A 15,071-nucleotide genomic window follows, 5' to 3' on the forward strand; every position below is an offset into this window, starting at 1 on the left:
TTGGTGCTAATGTATTCCCTTAGCCTTTTTTTGTCTGGGAAGCTCTTTCTTTGACCTTCTATTTTGAATGATAGCCTTGCTGGGTAGAGTATTTTTGGATTCAGATTCTTGTTTTCATGACTTGATTACTTCCTGCCAATCCCTTCTGGCCTGTAGTGTTTCTTGTGAGAAGTCAGCTGAGAGCCTTATGGGGTTTCCTTTGTAGGTAACCTGTTGCTTATCTCTTGCTGCTTTTAGGATTCTCTCTTTGTCTTTAATTTGTGGCATTTTAATTACTATGTGTCTTGGTGTGGGCCTGTTTGGGTTCTTCTTACTTGGGACTCTCTGTGCTTCTTGAACTTGAATGCCTTCTTCCTTCACCAAATTAGGAAAGTTTTCTGTCACTATTTTTTTAAAATATATTCTCTATCCCTTGCTCATTTTCTTCGTCTTCGGGTACTCCTATGATGCGAATATTATTCCGTTTCCAGTTGTCCCACAATTCTCTTAAGCTGTCTTCTTGTTTTTTAATAGTTTCTTCCTTTTGTTTTTCTGATTGGTTGATTTTTTCTACCCTGTCTTCTAATTTACTGATCCAGTATTCAGCTTTCTCTACTCTGCTTTTTAAACCTTCTAATGTGTTTTTAATTTCTGATACATCATTTTTTATCTCTTCTTGATGGTTTTTAATTTTCAATTGGCTTATTTTCAGTGTCTCTATGTCCTTACTCATGCTGTTCAACTTCCTCAAGATCATGGCTCTGAATTCTAGCTCTATTAACATGCCTAATTGCTCCACATTGATCTCATTTTCAGTGGAAGTCTCTTGCTCTTTTATTTGGCTTCTGTTTCTGTGTTTCACCATTTTGGCTATCACTTTGGGCTTTGGAGCCTGTCAAGTTTTCCCTTGGTTGTTGGTGTTCTGCTGTTTGTGGCTCCCTCTCCTGTGTTTAGATGAGCGAGGGAGGACCCACGTTAAACACCACTGTCAAGTCTTACTTTCCTGGTTAAAATTGCCAGCCCAGAAAGGTACTGTTATCCTCTAGCTTTTTGCCTGGAGGCTAGCAGTTGAGGTTACTTGATGAGTTTTGGTTTGTCAGTTGTTTGAAACACTCCCTCAGGTGCTCAGCAGAAGAGGATTTCATGAGGGTGGGGCAGATGCTGGTTGTTAATGAGCCTGAATTAGCACTTCAGTGGCCCACAGGGTGGAGTTGGATCTCTGAGGGAGGGGCTGCTGCCTCTCCTCAGTGCCCTGGGAAGGAGCAATATGACCACCGTCCTGCATGGCTGCACTCAGCAAAAGCTCTGAGCACCCTCCAAATCCCAAGTGTCCCGACACAGTTCCAGTCCTGTCTGCCCTCCCTCTGCAAGAGCCCAAGGTGAGTGGCTGTGGCTTTTTAGTCCCTGTCCCGGCTCTGCGCTGTGGAGCCGCCTGGGAGTGTAACCTGAGGGCGCTGCTCCCAGCTAAGGCCGCTGCCAAGCTGCCAACCATGGGCTCCCAGCCCCTGTCTCGCGCCTTCGCAAGCCTATCAGAATGGAGTCAGTATCCCTCGTTGTATGGTCCTCGCAAGCTGCTTTTCTGTTGCTTTTTCCCGTCAATTTGTCTGTGTTATAGTTGTAATTCCAGTTTGGTTCTGGGAGACGGTCTATGTAGCTTCCGTTCACTCCGCCGCCATTTTTCTCTCTTTGGATAGATCCTTTCAATATTATGTAGTGGCCTTCTTTGTCTCTAGTTATGGCCTTCATTTTGAAATCTATTTTATCAGATATGAGTATTGCTACCCCAGCTTTTTTTTTTTTCTTTCCATTTCTTTAAAGATTTTTTTCCATCCCTTCACTTTCAACCTATGTGAGTCTTTTGTTGTGAGGTGGGTTTCTTGTAAACAACATATAGATGAGTCATGCTTTCTTATGCAGTCAGCTATTCTGTCTTTTTATGGGAGCATTCAATTCATTTACATTTAAGGTGATTATTGATATGTACTTATTTATTGCCATTTTTGTTTAGTGTGGTTCTATTTTTCTTCTCATTTCTCCTGCTAATTACAGCAGTCCTTTTAACATTTTTTGCAGTGCTGTTTTGGTGCTAGGGTATTCCTTTAGCCTTTTTTTTTTTTGTCTGGGAACCTTTTTATTTGACCTTCTATTTTGAATGATAGCCTTGCTGGGTAGAGTAGTCTTGGATTCAGATCCTTGTTTTTCATGACATTGATTACCTCATGCCATCTTCTTCTGGCCTGTAGTGTTTCTGTTGAGAAGTCAGCTGAGAGCCTTATGGGGGTTCCTTTGTAGGTAACCTGTTGCTTCTTTCTTGGTGCTTTTAGGATTCTCTCTTTGTCTTTAATATTTGGCATTGTGATTACTATGTGTCTTGGTGTGGGCTTGTTTGGGTTCTTACTTCGGGCTCTCTGTGCTTCTTGAACTCGAATGCCTTCTTCCTTCACCAAATTAGGGAAATTTTTCTGTCACTATTTCTTCAAATATATACTCTAACCCTTGCTCATTTTTTTCTTCTTTGGGGACTCCTATGATGCGAATATTAATACGTTTCCAGTTGTCCCACAGTTCTCTTAAGCTGTCTTCCTGATTTTTAATTGTTTTTTCCTTTTGGTTTTCTGATTGGTTGATTTTTTTCTACCCTATCTTCTAATTCACTTATCCAGTCCTCAGCTTTCTCTACTCTGCTATTTAGACTTTTTAATGTGTTCCTTATTTTTGATATGTCATTCTTCAGTTCTTTTTGGTGGTGTTTAATTTCCAACTGTTTGATTTTCAACATTTCTATGTCTTTACTCATGGTGTTCATGTCCTTACACATGCTGTTGAGCTTCCTCAAGATCATCGCTCTGAATTCTAGTTCTGTTAACTTGCTTAACTGTACCTCATGTATCTCATCTTCGATAGAGGTCTCTTGTTCTTTCATTTGGCTTGTTTCTGTGTTTCACAATTTTGGCTATCACAGTGGGCTTTGGAGCCTGCCATACTTTTGCTGTGGGTATTGGTGTTCTGCTGTTTATGGCTCCCTCTCCTGGGTTTCCATGAGCCAGGGAGGTCCCACATTAAACACTGCTGAGAAGTCTTACTTTACTAGTTAGAGTTGCTGGCCCAGGAGAAGTACCGTTATCCTCTAGCTTTTTGCCTGGAGGCTATCAGTAGCGATTACCTGAAACGCTTTGGCCTCTGACTTGAATGAAATACTCCCTCAGGTGCTCAGATTAAGGGGACTTTCCAAGGGTGGGGTAGATGCTGGTTGTTAATGGGCCTCAATTTGCATTTCAATGGCCATTGGGTGGGGTTGAATCTTTAAGGGAGGGGCCTCCACCTTTTCCCAGTGCCATGGGAAGGAGTAAGATGATCACCATCCTGTTTGGCTGCAACTCAGCAAAAGCTCTGAGTGCCCTCCAGATCCCAAGTGTACCCACACAGTTCCAGTCCAGTCTGCCCTCCCTCTGCGGGAACCCATGGTAAGTGGCTGTGGCTATTTTAGCATCTGTCCTGGCTCTGTGTTGTGGAGCCACTTGGGATTTTATCCTGAGTGCACCACTCCCAGCTATGGCTGTTGCCCACAGCCAAGGTCGCTGCTCAGAGCCAGGGCTGCTGCTCCCAGCTAAGGCCACTGCTCACAGCCAAGGCCACTGCTCCCAGCTAAGGCCACTGCAGACCATGGGCTCCCAGCCCCCCTCTTGTGTCTCCACAAGCCTACCAGGATTGAGTCAGTGTCCCTGGTTATGTGGTCCTTCAAGCTGCTTTTCTGTTCCTTTTTCCTGATGATTTGTCTTTATTTTTGTTGTAATTTTGTTGGTCCTGGGAGATGGTCTGTGTAGCTTCCATTCACTCCAGCACCATTTTGGAATCACTTTCCACAGTTCTATTTGTTAATATTTTAATTAAACGTCTATTTTTATTGCGTTGAAAAGTCTTCAAGAAGCATAGCTACTAGTAGCAACCAGTTTTAGAGATTGGAGCCCAACTTTTAAATCAGTGAGAGACATAGGAAAATATATTTTGTGATTTCAGCTAATATACCATAAACCTAATAAACCTATTGATTTAAAAATAAATTACTGCTTTTAATAATAATTTAAAAAATTTAAGAGATATACATGAATGCTGTGTCTCCTGGGCGCAGGATAGAATATTGTGTTTTCTTCTTAAAACTAAAAGGTAAGAGCCCTGGCCAGTGTAGTCCAGTTGGTTAGAGTATTGTCACATGCATTGAAAGGTTGCAATTCAGTTTCCAGTCAGGGCACATACCTAACTTGTGGGTTCAATCTCTGGTCAGGGTGTGTACAGGAGGCAACTAATTAATCTCTCTCTCTCTCTCTCTCTCTCTCTCTCTCTCTCTCTCCCCCCCTTCCTCTCTCTTTAGAATCATTGAGAAATATATCCTTAGATGAGGATTTTAAAAAATAAAAATTTAAAAAATAAGCAAGGACGTGGAGGGAGTGAGCAAAAAAGAAAAAAAAGGGGAAAGAACTCATAGACATGGACAACAGTGTGGTGATTGTTCAGAGGAAGGTATAGACAGAGGTGAAAGAGGGTGTATGTGGGATAAAAGCACAAAATAAAATAATTTTAAATAATTTTCAAATATTGAATGGTCATATATATATATATGTTTATGCATGTAAAGGAAGTTACACAATGCTGGTTGGGTAAAACTGTTTGCTGGAAAAGAGTAGAGCTATGTAAACTACTTGGCTACTGCAGTATTGATAATTTGTAAATAGATCTGAAACTTAACATTCTATATTTGTAGTTGGTTCTCAAATTTTGGATGCACATTAGAAACCCTAGAGAGTGTTAAAAGTCCCAATGTCTAAGCCTCATTCAAGACATGTTAAATCAAAATCTCTGGAAATGAGGTTCAAAACAGCAATTTTAAAACTTCCCAAGTTGATTCTAATCAAGAATGTAGTCAAGAGCTTTACAGTGTAACTCGGGATTTTAATGTTGTTACTGTACTTTTATTCTCAAAGGTAAACTTGTCTATACTATTTATTTTTATAATATGAAGAAAAAAGTTATAGCTTACCAAACAGAACAGTAATTATTAATGTCTAATAATCAAACTGATTTTTAATTTTTTTCTTAAACATTTATCAAATAAATTGCTTTCAGTCTGAGATATAGAACTTTTTAGACATTTAAACAAACTCAATTTTTCATGAAGAAATTTATTTATCAATATTAAACATGGATATCATTATAATATATACCATTTTCTCATAGAGGAACTCTTGTTTTTATTAAGTATTATCTAAGTGGGAAATCATATATTTGCAAGTTTTGTTTTTAGTTTTTGTAAAATTACAAAATAATGATTTTAATATCTAGGATTTAGGAAGTGATATTTGTTCATCATATGCATTTTTTTTCCTTAAGGAATAAGATTTCTATTTTAGTTTGTAAGATTTTAAGTTCCTTAAAGGAAGAAAATAAAATCTTAACTCCTTTGTAATATCCACAATGTCAAATAAAAAGAACAGAATAAAGAAGCTGTAAAATGGCCCTGGCCGGTTTGGCTCAGCGGTTAGAGCGTCGGCCTGCGGTCCTGAGAGACCCGGGTTCGGTTCCCCCTAAGGGCGTGTACCTCGGTTGCAGTTTGTCCCCGGCCCTGGTCGGTCGTGCGGGTGGCAGCCACTCGATGTGTCCCTTTTACATTGATGTTTCTCTCTCTCTCTCTGTTCCTCTTTCTCCCTCCCACTCTACCTGAACAAAAAATGGAAAAATGTCCTCCGGTGAGGGAAAAAAAAAGAAGAAGCTGTAAAATGTAAAAATGTGATAATTTACTTCCATTTTCCTCCTGCTTTAAAAAACAAATCACTGTAGTGATCATAGGTTCAGACTGACAATCTTAGTATCCAAGGTCTGGGTGTTTTTTAGGCAAGCCTGAATTACACAAAATAATTTATGTAAACAGGCCTTCTGAAAGCAAACAGAAGAAATGCAAAGAAATACAGTAATATTGCAAAATGCTTTGCTAATTTTAGAGAAAAGTGTGTACATTTATCTTGTTTAAAATTAATATTACAACTCAGCATTTTGTTTACCTTTAAATCCAAATAGACAATCTCTCATCAGAAATAGTCCAAAATTTTTCAGATAGCTTTCTTTCTTTAAAAAAATGTCTATCTCATATCTGCTTCCAGCCAGTATAGAATAACAGGGACTGCATTTACACTCCCACCTTAAACAATTAAAAATCTGTGCAAAATATAAAAAAATAAAAACAAAAAACAAAGAACCCAGTTTTAATGACGTTGAACACTAGGCAATTGAAGACAGAGATGGGAAACAAATGAGATGAGACATGGGATGTGCTCTCCCTGATGTATTGCCCTGGGAGATATCTAGGCTGTGGTGCAGGAAGGAGCAAATCAAGAGGCACCTAACAAACTCCCTGAGTTGAAGAGATGGAGTTGAAGAGTCTGGGAAGACCATGGACACTAGAGGTCACAGTTACCAGTGAGGAGTTTTCTGCACAAAGATTGCCAGATATCTTCTCAGAGGCCTCCTATGTGATCTACAGAGTACTGTTTATTGTTTATATTTGAGAAAACTACCTGAGCCCATTGTAGGGAATAATCTGGAAGGATTACAGAAAAAATTTCTAGCAGTCACAGAGGACTTAGAAAAAAATGCCTGTTCTCATCTGGAAGACTGGAAAACCTCATAAATCATGGACATTGGGTACGGTGTCCTTGCTTCAGAAGATTCTTGCTTCAGTAGTGGGGAATAATTAGCCCTACATGAAACACTGTTCAAGACTTGTCTAACAAATCCTAAAAAGCAAGATTTAAAAGAAACAAACTTGAAAGTTTCCAAGTAATTTGTTTTCCTTTTAAGACAAAGCTAAGAATATTTATAAGAATATAAAATATCCCACATTCAACAAAGTCAAAATCATGATATTTAACATCCAACCAATAATTACAAGGCCTGTAGAAAAGCTGAAAAATATGTTCCTATACTCATCAAAAGGGATTCATAACTAGAACAGATATTAGAATTAGCAGTCAAGAGAATTAAAAAAGTTCATCTAAGCTGAATTCCATATGTTGAAAAGTTAATTTGATACCCCCAAAAATAAAAAGAAACCCCAAATTGAACTTCTAGAGAAGAAAATAACAATGTTTGAGATTAAAAGATATTGGATGTGATTACCAAAATATTACACATTATAAAAGAAAAGATTACTACATTTTAAGACACTGCAGCCAAAATTATCCAAAATAAACAGAGAGAGAAAAAATATTTTAAATGAACGTCAGTGAATTGTGGAAACACTTCAAGAATCCTAATAAACATGTAATTAGTGTCTCTGAGAGGGAGGGTGTATAGAAAATATATTTGAAGAAATAATGGCACAAACTTTTCCAAATTTGATGAAAACTATAAAACCTACAGATTCAGAAGACTGAGCAAACCCCAAACACAAAAAAGCATGGAGAGCCTTGGCCCACGGTCCAGAGAGACTTGGGTTTGGTTCCCATTAAGGGCACATGCCTTGGTTGCAGTTTGTCCCTGTCCCTGGTTGGGGTTGTGCGGGAAGCAGCCACTCGATGTGTTCCTTTCACGCTGATGTTTTTTTCTCTCTCTCTCTTCCTCTCTCTTTTTCCCACTCTACCTGAACAAAAATAGAAAAATGTCCTTGAGTGAGGATAAAAAAAAATGTATGAAGAAAACAGCATCAAAGAAAATCATAACTAAAAATTTCAAAACTAGAAAAAAATGAAAAAATTTAAAGCAGCTAGAAGAAAAAGATATAAAGATACTCCTTGGCTCATGATGGAATATGTCCCAATAAGTACTTTATAAGTTTAAAATATTATAAGTTGAAAATCCATTTAATACACCTAACCTTTCTTACTATCCTGCACCTCGCCTACTTTAAACATGCTTAGAACACAATATACAAAAGGTGCAGGCAACACAGGATACTGTAGAGTATTAGTTGTTTATCATGTGATTGTGTGTCTGATTAGAGCTGCAGCTTGCTGCCGTATCACATATTGTTATCCTAGGCAAAGGTAAATATTCAAAATTTGATGTGCTGGATGTGTATTACTTTTGCACCATTGTAAAGTCCAAAAGTTGAGTTGAACCATTGTAAGTTGGGGACCATGTATTACATATGAAAAAATTAAGATAAGCCTGACAGCAAATTTTTCATAAGAAATGATGTAAAGATGGAGACAGTGGAGCACCATCACTGAAGAACTGAAAGAAAATAATATCAACCTAGAATTTTATACCCAGTGAAAATAACTTGCAGATATGAAGGCAAAATAAAGACTTTTTCAAACATACAAAAACTGAAAGAATTCATTGCCAGTAGACCTACAGTTTGAAAAAAAGAAGTTTAGGGAAGTCTTTTAGGCAGAAGAAAAATAATACCAGATGTAAATATGGACCCAAACAAAAGAGTGAAGATCACCTTAAATGATAACTTTAATACCCACACCCAGAACTTCTATCTTACCACATCATGAGTTGGAACATGAGTATGCTTCTGACCCAGCTTCAAGAAGAACACAATGATAACAAACTTGGTCCCTGACGGACCAAGGGGAACAGAGCTAGCTGCCTAACAATCTGAACCACTCACTTGGGAACTGTTACTAAGAAATTAATAAAAGTCTATAGTTTTAGGTGTCTGTATTTTAAGGTTTAACTGATACTTCAGATTGACCCTAACTTAATTAAAGCAATTCTTTTTTTTTTTTAAATATAGTTTTATTGATTTTTTTAGAGAGAGAGAGGAAGGGAGGGAGATAAAAACATTGATGTGAAAGAGATACATCAATTAGCTGCCTCCTGCATGCCCTCAACTGGGACTTGAGCCTGCAACCTGGGCATGTGCCCTGCCTGGGAATCAGTCCAGGACCTCTCAGTCCATGGGATGACACTCACTCTACTGAGCCACACCGTTGGGCTAAACCAATTATTTTTAAAGCTGTAAAGTTGTACCTTCTACTTTAAAATTTTTAATGTACTTGGATTTTTTTTCCTCACATGAAGACACAGTTGATCCAGAATATCATAATGGAAATGCCATCTTTTTTTCACTAATCTGAAATGCCAACCCTGTCATATATTAATCACCTACATATGCATAGAAGTCTTTCTAAGCTACTTGTTTTATTAGCTTGTATCTCTCTACATCAATATTATGATATCAGTGTGTTAATTAGATATGTTTATACAAAAATTGATATCTCATAGGGCAAATATTTCTTAAAAATTGTTTTTTGTTATTGATTTTTAGAGAGAGAGGAAGGTAGAAACATCCATGAGAGGGAACATCGATTGGCCACCTCTTGCATGCCTCCCACTGGGGATCTGGCCCACAACCTGGTCATGTGCCCTGACTGGGAATCAAACCAGCAACCTTTTGGTGCATGAGTCAACACTCAACCACTGAGCCAGACCGGCCTGGGCTCTTAGGGCAAATATTTCAACTTTTTCTTCCTTCCCAAGTGTATCTTGGTTCTTCCAAGTATATTGAATTTCTAAATACATTTTAGAATCAGTTTTTAAAGAGTAGATGATGAGATTATTAGGACCTCAGCTGTATCACATTGGTTTTAACCTCTTATTATGTTTGATACATGCAGAAGTCTCCAGTCTGATGACAAGGGTTAGTTTAAGAGTGACTTTTTATCCTCACAGCTATAGTGGTGATAGCACATATGATATTGAAAGGCTGACACTGCCTACCTAGTGGACATCTAGAAGTGAGATATCCTCTCCCTCTCCCAGAGTTACCCACCCACAGTCCCCTAGAAATAAGGGTAGAATCTTCCGCTTGGTAAACATTAGCTTTTGTTATTTTGGTGTAGATCATGTGGACACAACTCCATTATTGAAACCTTATTTAAGTGTATATTCACTGCACATTGAAGTTATTTCAAGTATTGGACCAGATTATATTTATCAGATTCTCAGAGAGTAAAATATACAAAATTTATTTTACTCTTCAGGGTTTTCAATGGACTCTTCTTGACAGACTCAAGGTTTGAATTCTTTATAAGTACATTTTAATACTTTGTTGGGGAATTTAGGCAATTTATTCAACATTCTTGCTGTTGAGTGCCAATTTTGCTCTTGGTATTGAACTAAGTGTTGAATATTCAGCAGTAAGAAAATAGATATGGATCATTCTCTCATGGGAAAAATCTAACATTGAAATAAAATAAACAGAAGTATAAATATTTAATTAATTATAATGTTTAATGCTATGGAAGGGAATTAGGGTTTTATTTCAGAATAATTAACTGGAAGGAGAAGAATACATTTTTCATGTATTAGAGCATTTCATGTACTAATGAAACCTGATTTAACTTGTAACATAACTAGACTTATGCAGCAAATTAAATGTAGTTTTTTCTCTACAATAAATCCACTTATTTATTCCACAGCATCCATGTTTATCCAGTTAGTGGGCTCACAAAAATGACCAAGGTCTTTGAGCAGTTTGTAGTTTAATGGTTTACATACTTAGTAGTAGTTCTCAGTAAAATAATTGTATACCCAATGAAAACATAAATATATCATTTTTCTTCCTTTTTGTTTTAGATGAGGATAGGCATTCACTCAGGCTCTGTGCTGGCTGGAGTTGTTGGGGTAAGAATGCCACGATATTGCCTGTTTGGAAATAATGTCACTCTGGCAAGCAAATTCGAATCGGGAAGCCACCCTCGGCGCATCAATGTCAGCCCCACCACATATCAGTAAGTGTTGTCTGGTCTCCTCCCCTTGTCTTTGGCACTGCCTTGAGCTAGAAACTTGTTTTTGTCATACCCTATTCTTTTTCTTGATTCTCTCATTATCTAAGATAATATGAATAGATCTGCCCAGTCTGAAAGACAGCAATTGTGACAAAAACTTTTATTTGCACCCTGAGAGAGTTCCTGGAAAACCTGACTTACTGAGAGGTAAATACAGGTTTGTCATTTTCCATACTCTCTGTTCTTCTGAGGTATACCTGTTTAAAATATAGGAGAACAAAGGTTAAGTGTCTGCATTACATTAGAAATCCTGATATTTTCAAAATGTTCCTCAATATTTATGAAAATCAAAGGAATAGGATAGAGAAGGCAGTTTATTTTTCTTTTGAGTAATTAATATAAATAAGGATGCTTTCAAGTGAAATGATATATACTGGGTACAGAGTAAAAACATCAAACTCTGTTGATCATAAAGGTCTTATTTGAAAACTCTACACTTTTTTGACAGCTGAACTCATCCTTATATTGTGCCTGGTGGATGTCATCTCATCCACTAGATATTAAGTTCCATATAGACAGTGACCACATCTGTTTGGCTCATCATTGTATACCCAGAACCTACAAAAATGTTTATCACTTCATAAGCACTCTATAAATATTTATTGGATTAGTGAATAAATGCATTAATAAGATGGACTTCTCTAGAATAACAAAACAGTATGACTAGTCCCTGTTAGACTTTGACTTTCTGCTAGGTACGGTGTGCAAGTTATTTAATTAGTGTCATGATTTAGATGACTTCAAAATTATTGTAAAACTACAAAGTAGAAATGGTGGTCATTTGACATTTAAAAAAATATATATTTATCTTTTAGAGAGAGAGGGAGAGAGAGAGAAACATTGATGTGAGAGCGAAACATCAATAGGTGCTTCCTGCCTGCCCTCTACCAGTAATCAGTAATGGGGATAAGACTACTAGGGATCCAGCCAGCAACCCTGGACACATGCCCTGATCAGAATCAAACAGTCAACCTTTTGGTGCACAGGAAAATGCCCAACCAACTGAGCCATACCAGCCAGAGTGATCATTGACAATTTTTATTAACATGGTTACAAAACAAAATGAAACAAAACAAAATTGGAGATAAAATAGATACATTGAGCTGCCATGTAGGGATAGTTTCTCTAATTGGCATGAAATCATATAGTTCTTACTAATGCTTTATAAACCTATTTTTTACATTTAGTCTATCTTCTTAGAACCCTTCTCCTCATTCTTTCCTTGTATTCTCCCTCCTTTCCTTTTTTCAAAAAATACTGTTGAGTACTATATTCCAAGTACTGTGATAGACACTAATATTATAATAATGAACCCCATAAATATGACCTCTGCCCTCATGAAAGAGATCACAGATGTGTCCAAGTAAACAATTAAATAGACTGGTGTTGAAGTCAAGACACCCTGATTAGATTACTAAAGAGGAGAAGGAATAGGCTAACATGAGGATGAAAGAGATACACTGAAGTCAGACCATCCAAAGGTGGTAAGTCAAGTCAAGGTTTTTCAACCTAACACTAAGAGCAACAAAAGACATTGAAGAGTTTCAAGCAAGGGGGTGACTTGGCCAGATTTGTACTTTAAAAAGATCGCTAAGGTTGTAGAAAGGAGAACAGATTAGGAGGTCCGGGGAGGAGTAGCAATCCAATGATTAAGAGCAGGTAGTCTTATTCCCACTACTAATTACTGAGACCCTAGAGTCCCAACCATTTGCTTTCAGTTTACTTTTCTGTGCTGCAGAAGAATGGCTGGACTCAATAACTTTTAACATCCATCTGAGATGCCATTAAAAAACACCTTGGCTCCTGGTTAAGTTTCTAGCAAATTAAGTGTATCATATAATCTCAGTGTAACTGGGTTTTCAGATTCTGGATCTTTTGTGCTTAAATATTTCCTGCTTGTTTTGTCTACCCCAGTCTGTATAATTTCTCTGTATAACTGCTACCTTCCACACAACAGAGGTGATTTATGAACCCACAGGTGTAAGGTGTACACCAGGACACTCACAGTGAAAGTCCAGAATTGACTTCTATTAGGAAACAAAATTGCACTTTCTTAGAGCAAATAAGAATTTGTGAAATAAAACTGAGGTTTAAGCTCATGAGAGCTTGAAATTTCCAGTTTTCTTTCCTGAAATAAATCCTGTAGAATGTCCAATATTGCCTTGTCATCCTGAAATCTTCAGAGAGGTTTATATTGAATTTATTTTTAGTAAGACTATATGATTATCATAATTTTTGAGAAAGTGAATTATTTGGATATTATGATAAATTGAAATAATTTTCTGAATAACTTATTTCAAATATATGTTGCCTAAAATATTTAAGTAGTTATTAAAAAGCTTTATAAGTAGTTTAAAGTACTAAAAATTAAAGTAAATAATATAATACACTCATGATACCTTCATCTCATCACTTGTTTAATATTTCATTATATTTGCTTCAGTTATTGTTTAATAAAAATAAATAAAACAGCCCTGGCCAGTTTGGCTCAGCGGTTAGAGCATCGGCCTGGGGTCCAGAGAGACCCGGGTTCGGTTCCCGCTAAGGGCACGTACTTCGGTTGCAGTTTGTCCCTGGCCCTGGTTGGTCGTGCGGGTGGCAGCCACTCGATGTGTCCCTTCACATCGATGTTTCTCTCTCTCTCTCCCTTCTTCTCTCTCCCTCCCGCTCTATCTGTACAAAAAATGGAAAAATATCCTCGGGTAAAGATAAAAAAAAATAAAAAATAAAAAAATAATAATAATAATAAATAAATAAATAAATAAAACATTTCCTTTAAAATTTTCCTTTTTTTCATTGTGATAAATACTCTAATGAATTTGGTATGTTTCAAAGTTCAGTATTTTATATATTAACTTTCTATATATATGTAGACAATATAATTTTATTTTATGTTTTAATTTGTGTGATATGTCACTGCATGAACTTTTCTCTAACTTTCTAAAATTTCATACTTTAAGATCTATCTATGCTGAGACACATACATGTAGCTCAACATTTTAATTACTATATTATTCTAGTGTATGTCTACACCATATTTTAATTTTACTCATCTATTTCTCTATTGATGAACACATAAAGTTTTTTTGTAATTTTTAATTACTAAAAAGTGTTCTCCCATGAACATTATTTACTTGTTATTACATAAGTTAGCTACTTTACATTTCATGTGATATAAATAATTGAATTTCCTACAGATTATTAGAATTGAAATGTTTATCTCAAAATTTATTTGGACATAAGGAATGAATATTTTATTTTATTTATTTATTTATTTTTTAATTTTTTTGGTATGTGCCCCTAACGGGAACCGAACCCAGGACTCTCTGGTCCGCAGGCCCACGCTCCAACCACTGAGCCAAACTGGCTAGGGCCAGGAATGAAGATTTTAAAATCAGGGCCATAACTTTTATATGGTGGTCTTTATTTTTTCAGTAATGTACAGGGACCATGTCCTCTTCACCTCGAGCACTTTTACTTTATTGATAGTTTTATTTCTGGACCAAAAAAAAAAAAAATCTTTAATGAGTTTTGAATTTTCCATGTTTGATGTTTTTGTTTATGTTCAATAAATGTGATGTTTACCCATCTTTGTTCCCATTCATCCAAATTTTAAAATAATATGCACATTACAAACAATTGTCTTTTAACATCAAACTACTGATCTGTGAAACTGAAATAATTGCTTATATTAAGGACAGTTTCAGCAAATTTGGAAATGGCATGAATAATTGAATGATTTGCCTGAGCAAATCATTAATTGTATTTCCTTGGTATGTGCAAACTAAAAATGTAGAAAGATTCTTTAATTACTTTGATATGAAAGTTTCCTTAAACTTTAAACATTTTTGCTTTTCTCATTTCACAGTTGATTTACTTCTGGACTTTTCAGAATGTCTATTTTTCATTTAGTGTGACAGACCCCATCTTCTGTTAAAACCAAGTCGCCCTATGACCACTGCTAGATACCCAGCTCACCATACCAGATGCTATACAATGGAGCAGGCTAAGGTAGTGGTTAAGTACACAAGCTCTGGAGTCAGAGTGGTTTTAAAATTTATTGCCTGTGAAATTTGACAATTTAGTTTCTTTGGGCCCAGTTTTCTCATCTTTTAAAATTAGTACCTAGTTCAGAAGATTATTGTTAGGATTAAATATGATTTTTATAAATCTCCTAATGCTTGAAACACAGTGGTCATTCATTTATTGCTTTATCCTAGACTATCTTATTCCTGCACTTGAGTCTCATATTTAATAAGCTTAGCCATGTTGAATATGTGTAATAGTTGTATTACAGAC

The 15,071-nt window shown here is 36.5% G+C and overlaps 1 protein-coding gene across 2 annotated transcripts in view; it reads left to right on the forward strand.

Annotated features, from left to right (window-relative positions):
- GUCY1A2 (guanylate cyclase 1 soluble subunit alpha 2) overlaps window positions 1–15,071 on the forward strand; it is a 462,539-nt gene that overhangs the window by 399,151 nt on the left and 48,317 nt on the right. For both annotated transcript variants that reach the window (XM_036258990.1, XM_036258989.1), the window contains one exon: window positions 10,561–10,715. In XM_036258990.1, the coding sequence (XP_036114883.1) occupies window positions 10,561–10,715 (155 nt within the window). The remainder of the gene's footprint in view (window positions 1–10,560; window positions 10,716–15,071) is intronic.

Source organism: Molossus molossus, unplaced genomic scaffold (assembly GCF_014108415.1).
Source record: "Molossus molossus isolate mMolMol1 unplaced genomic scaffold, mMolMol1.p scaffold_m16_p_13, whole genome shotgun sequence".
Taxonomy (NCBI): Eukaryota; Metazoa; Chordata; class Mammalia; order Chiroptera; family Molossidae; genus Molossus; species Molossus molossus.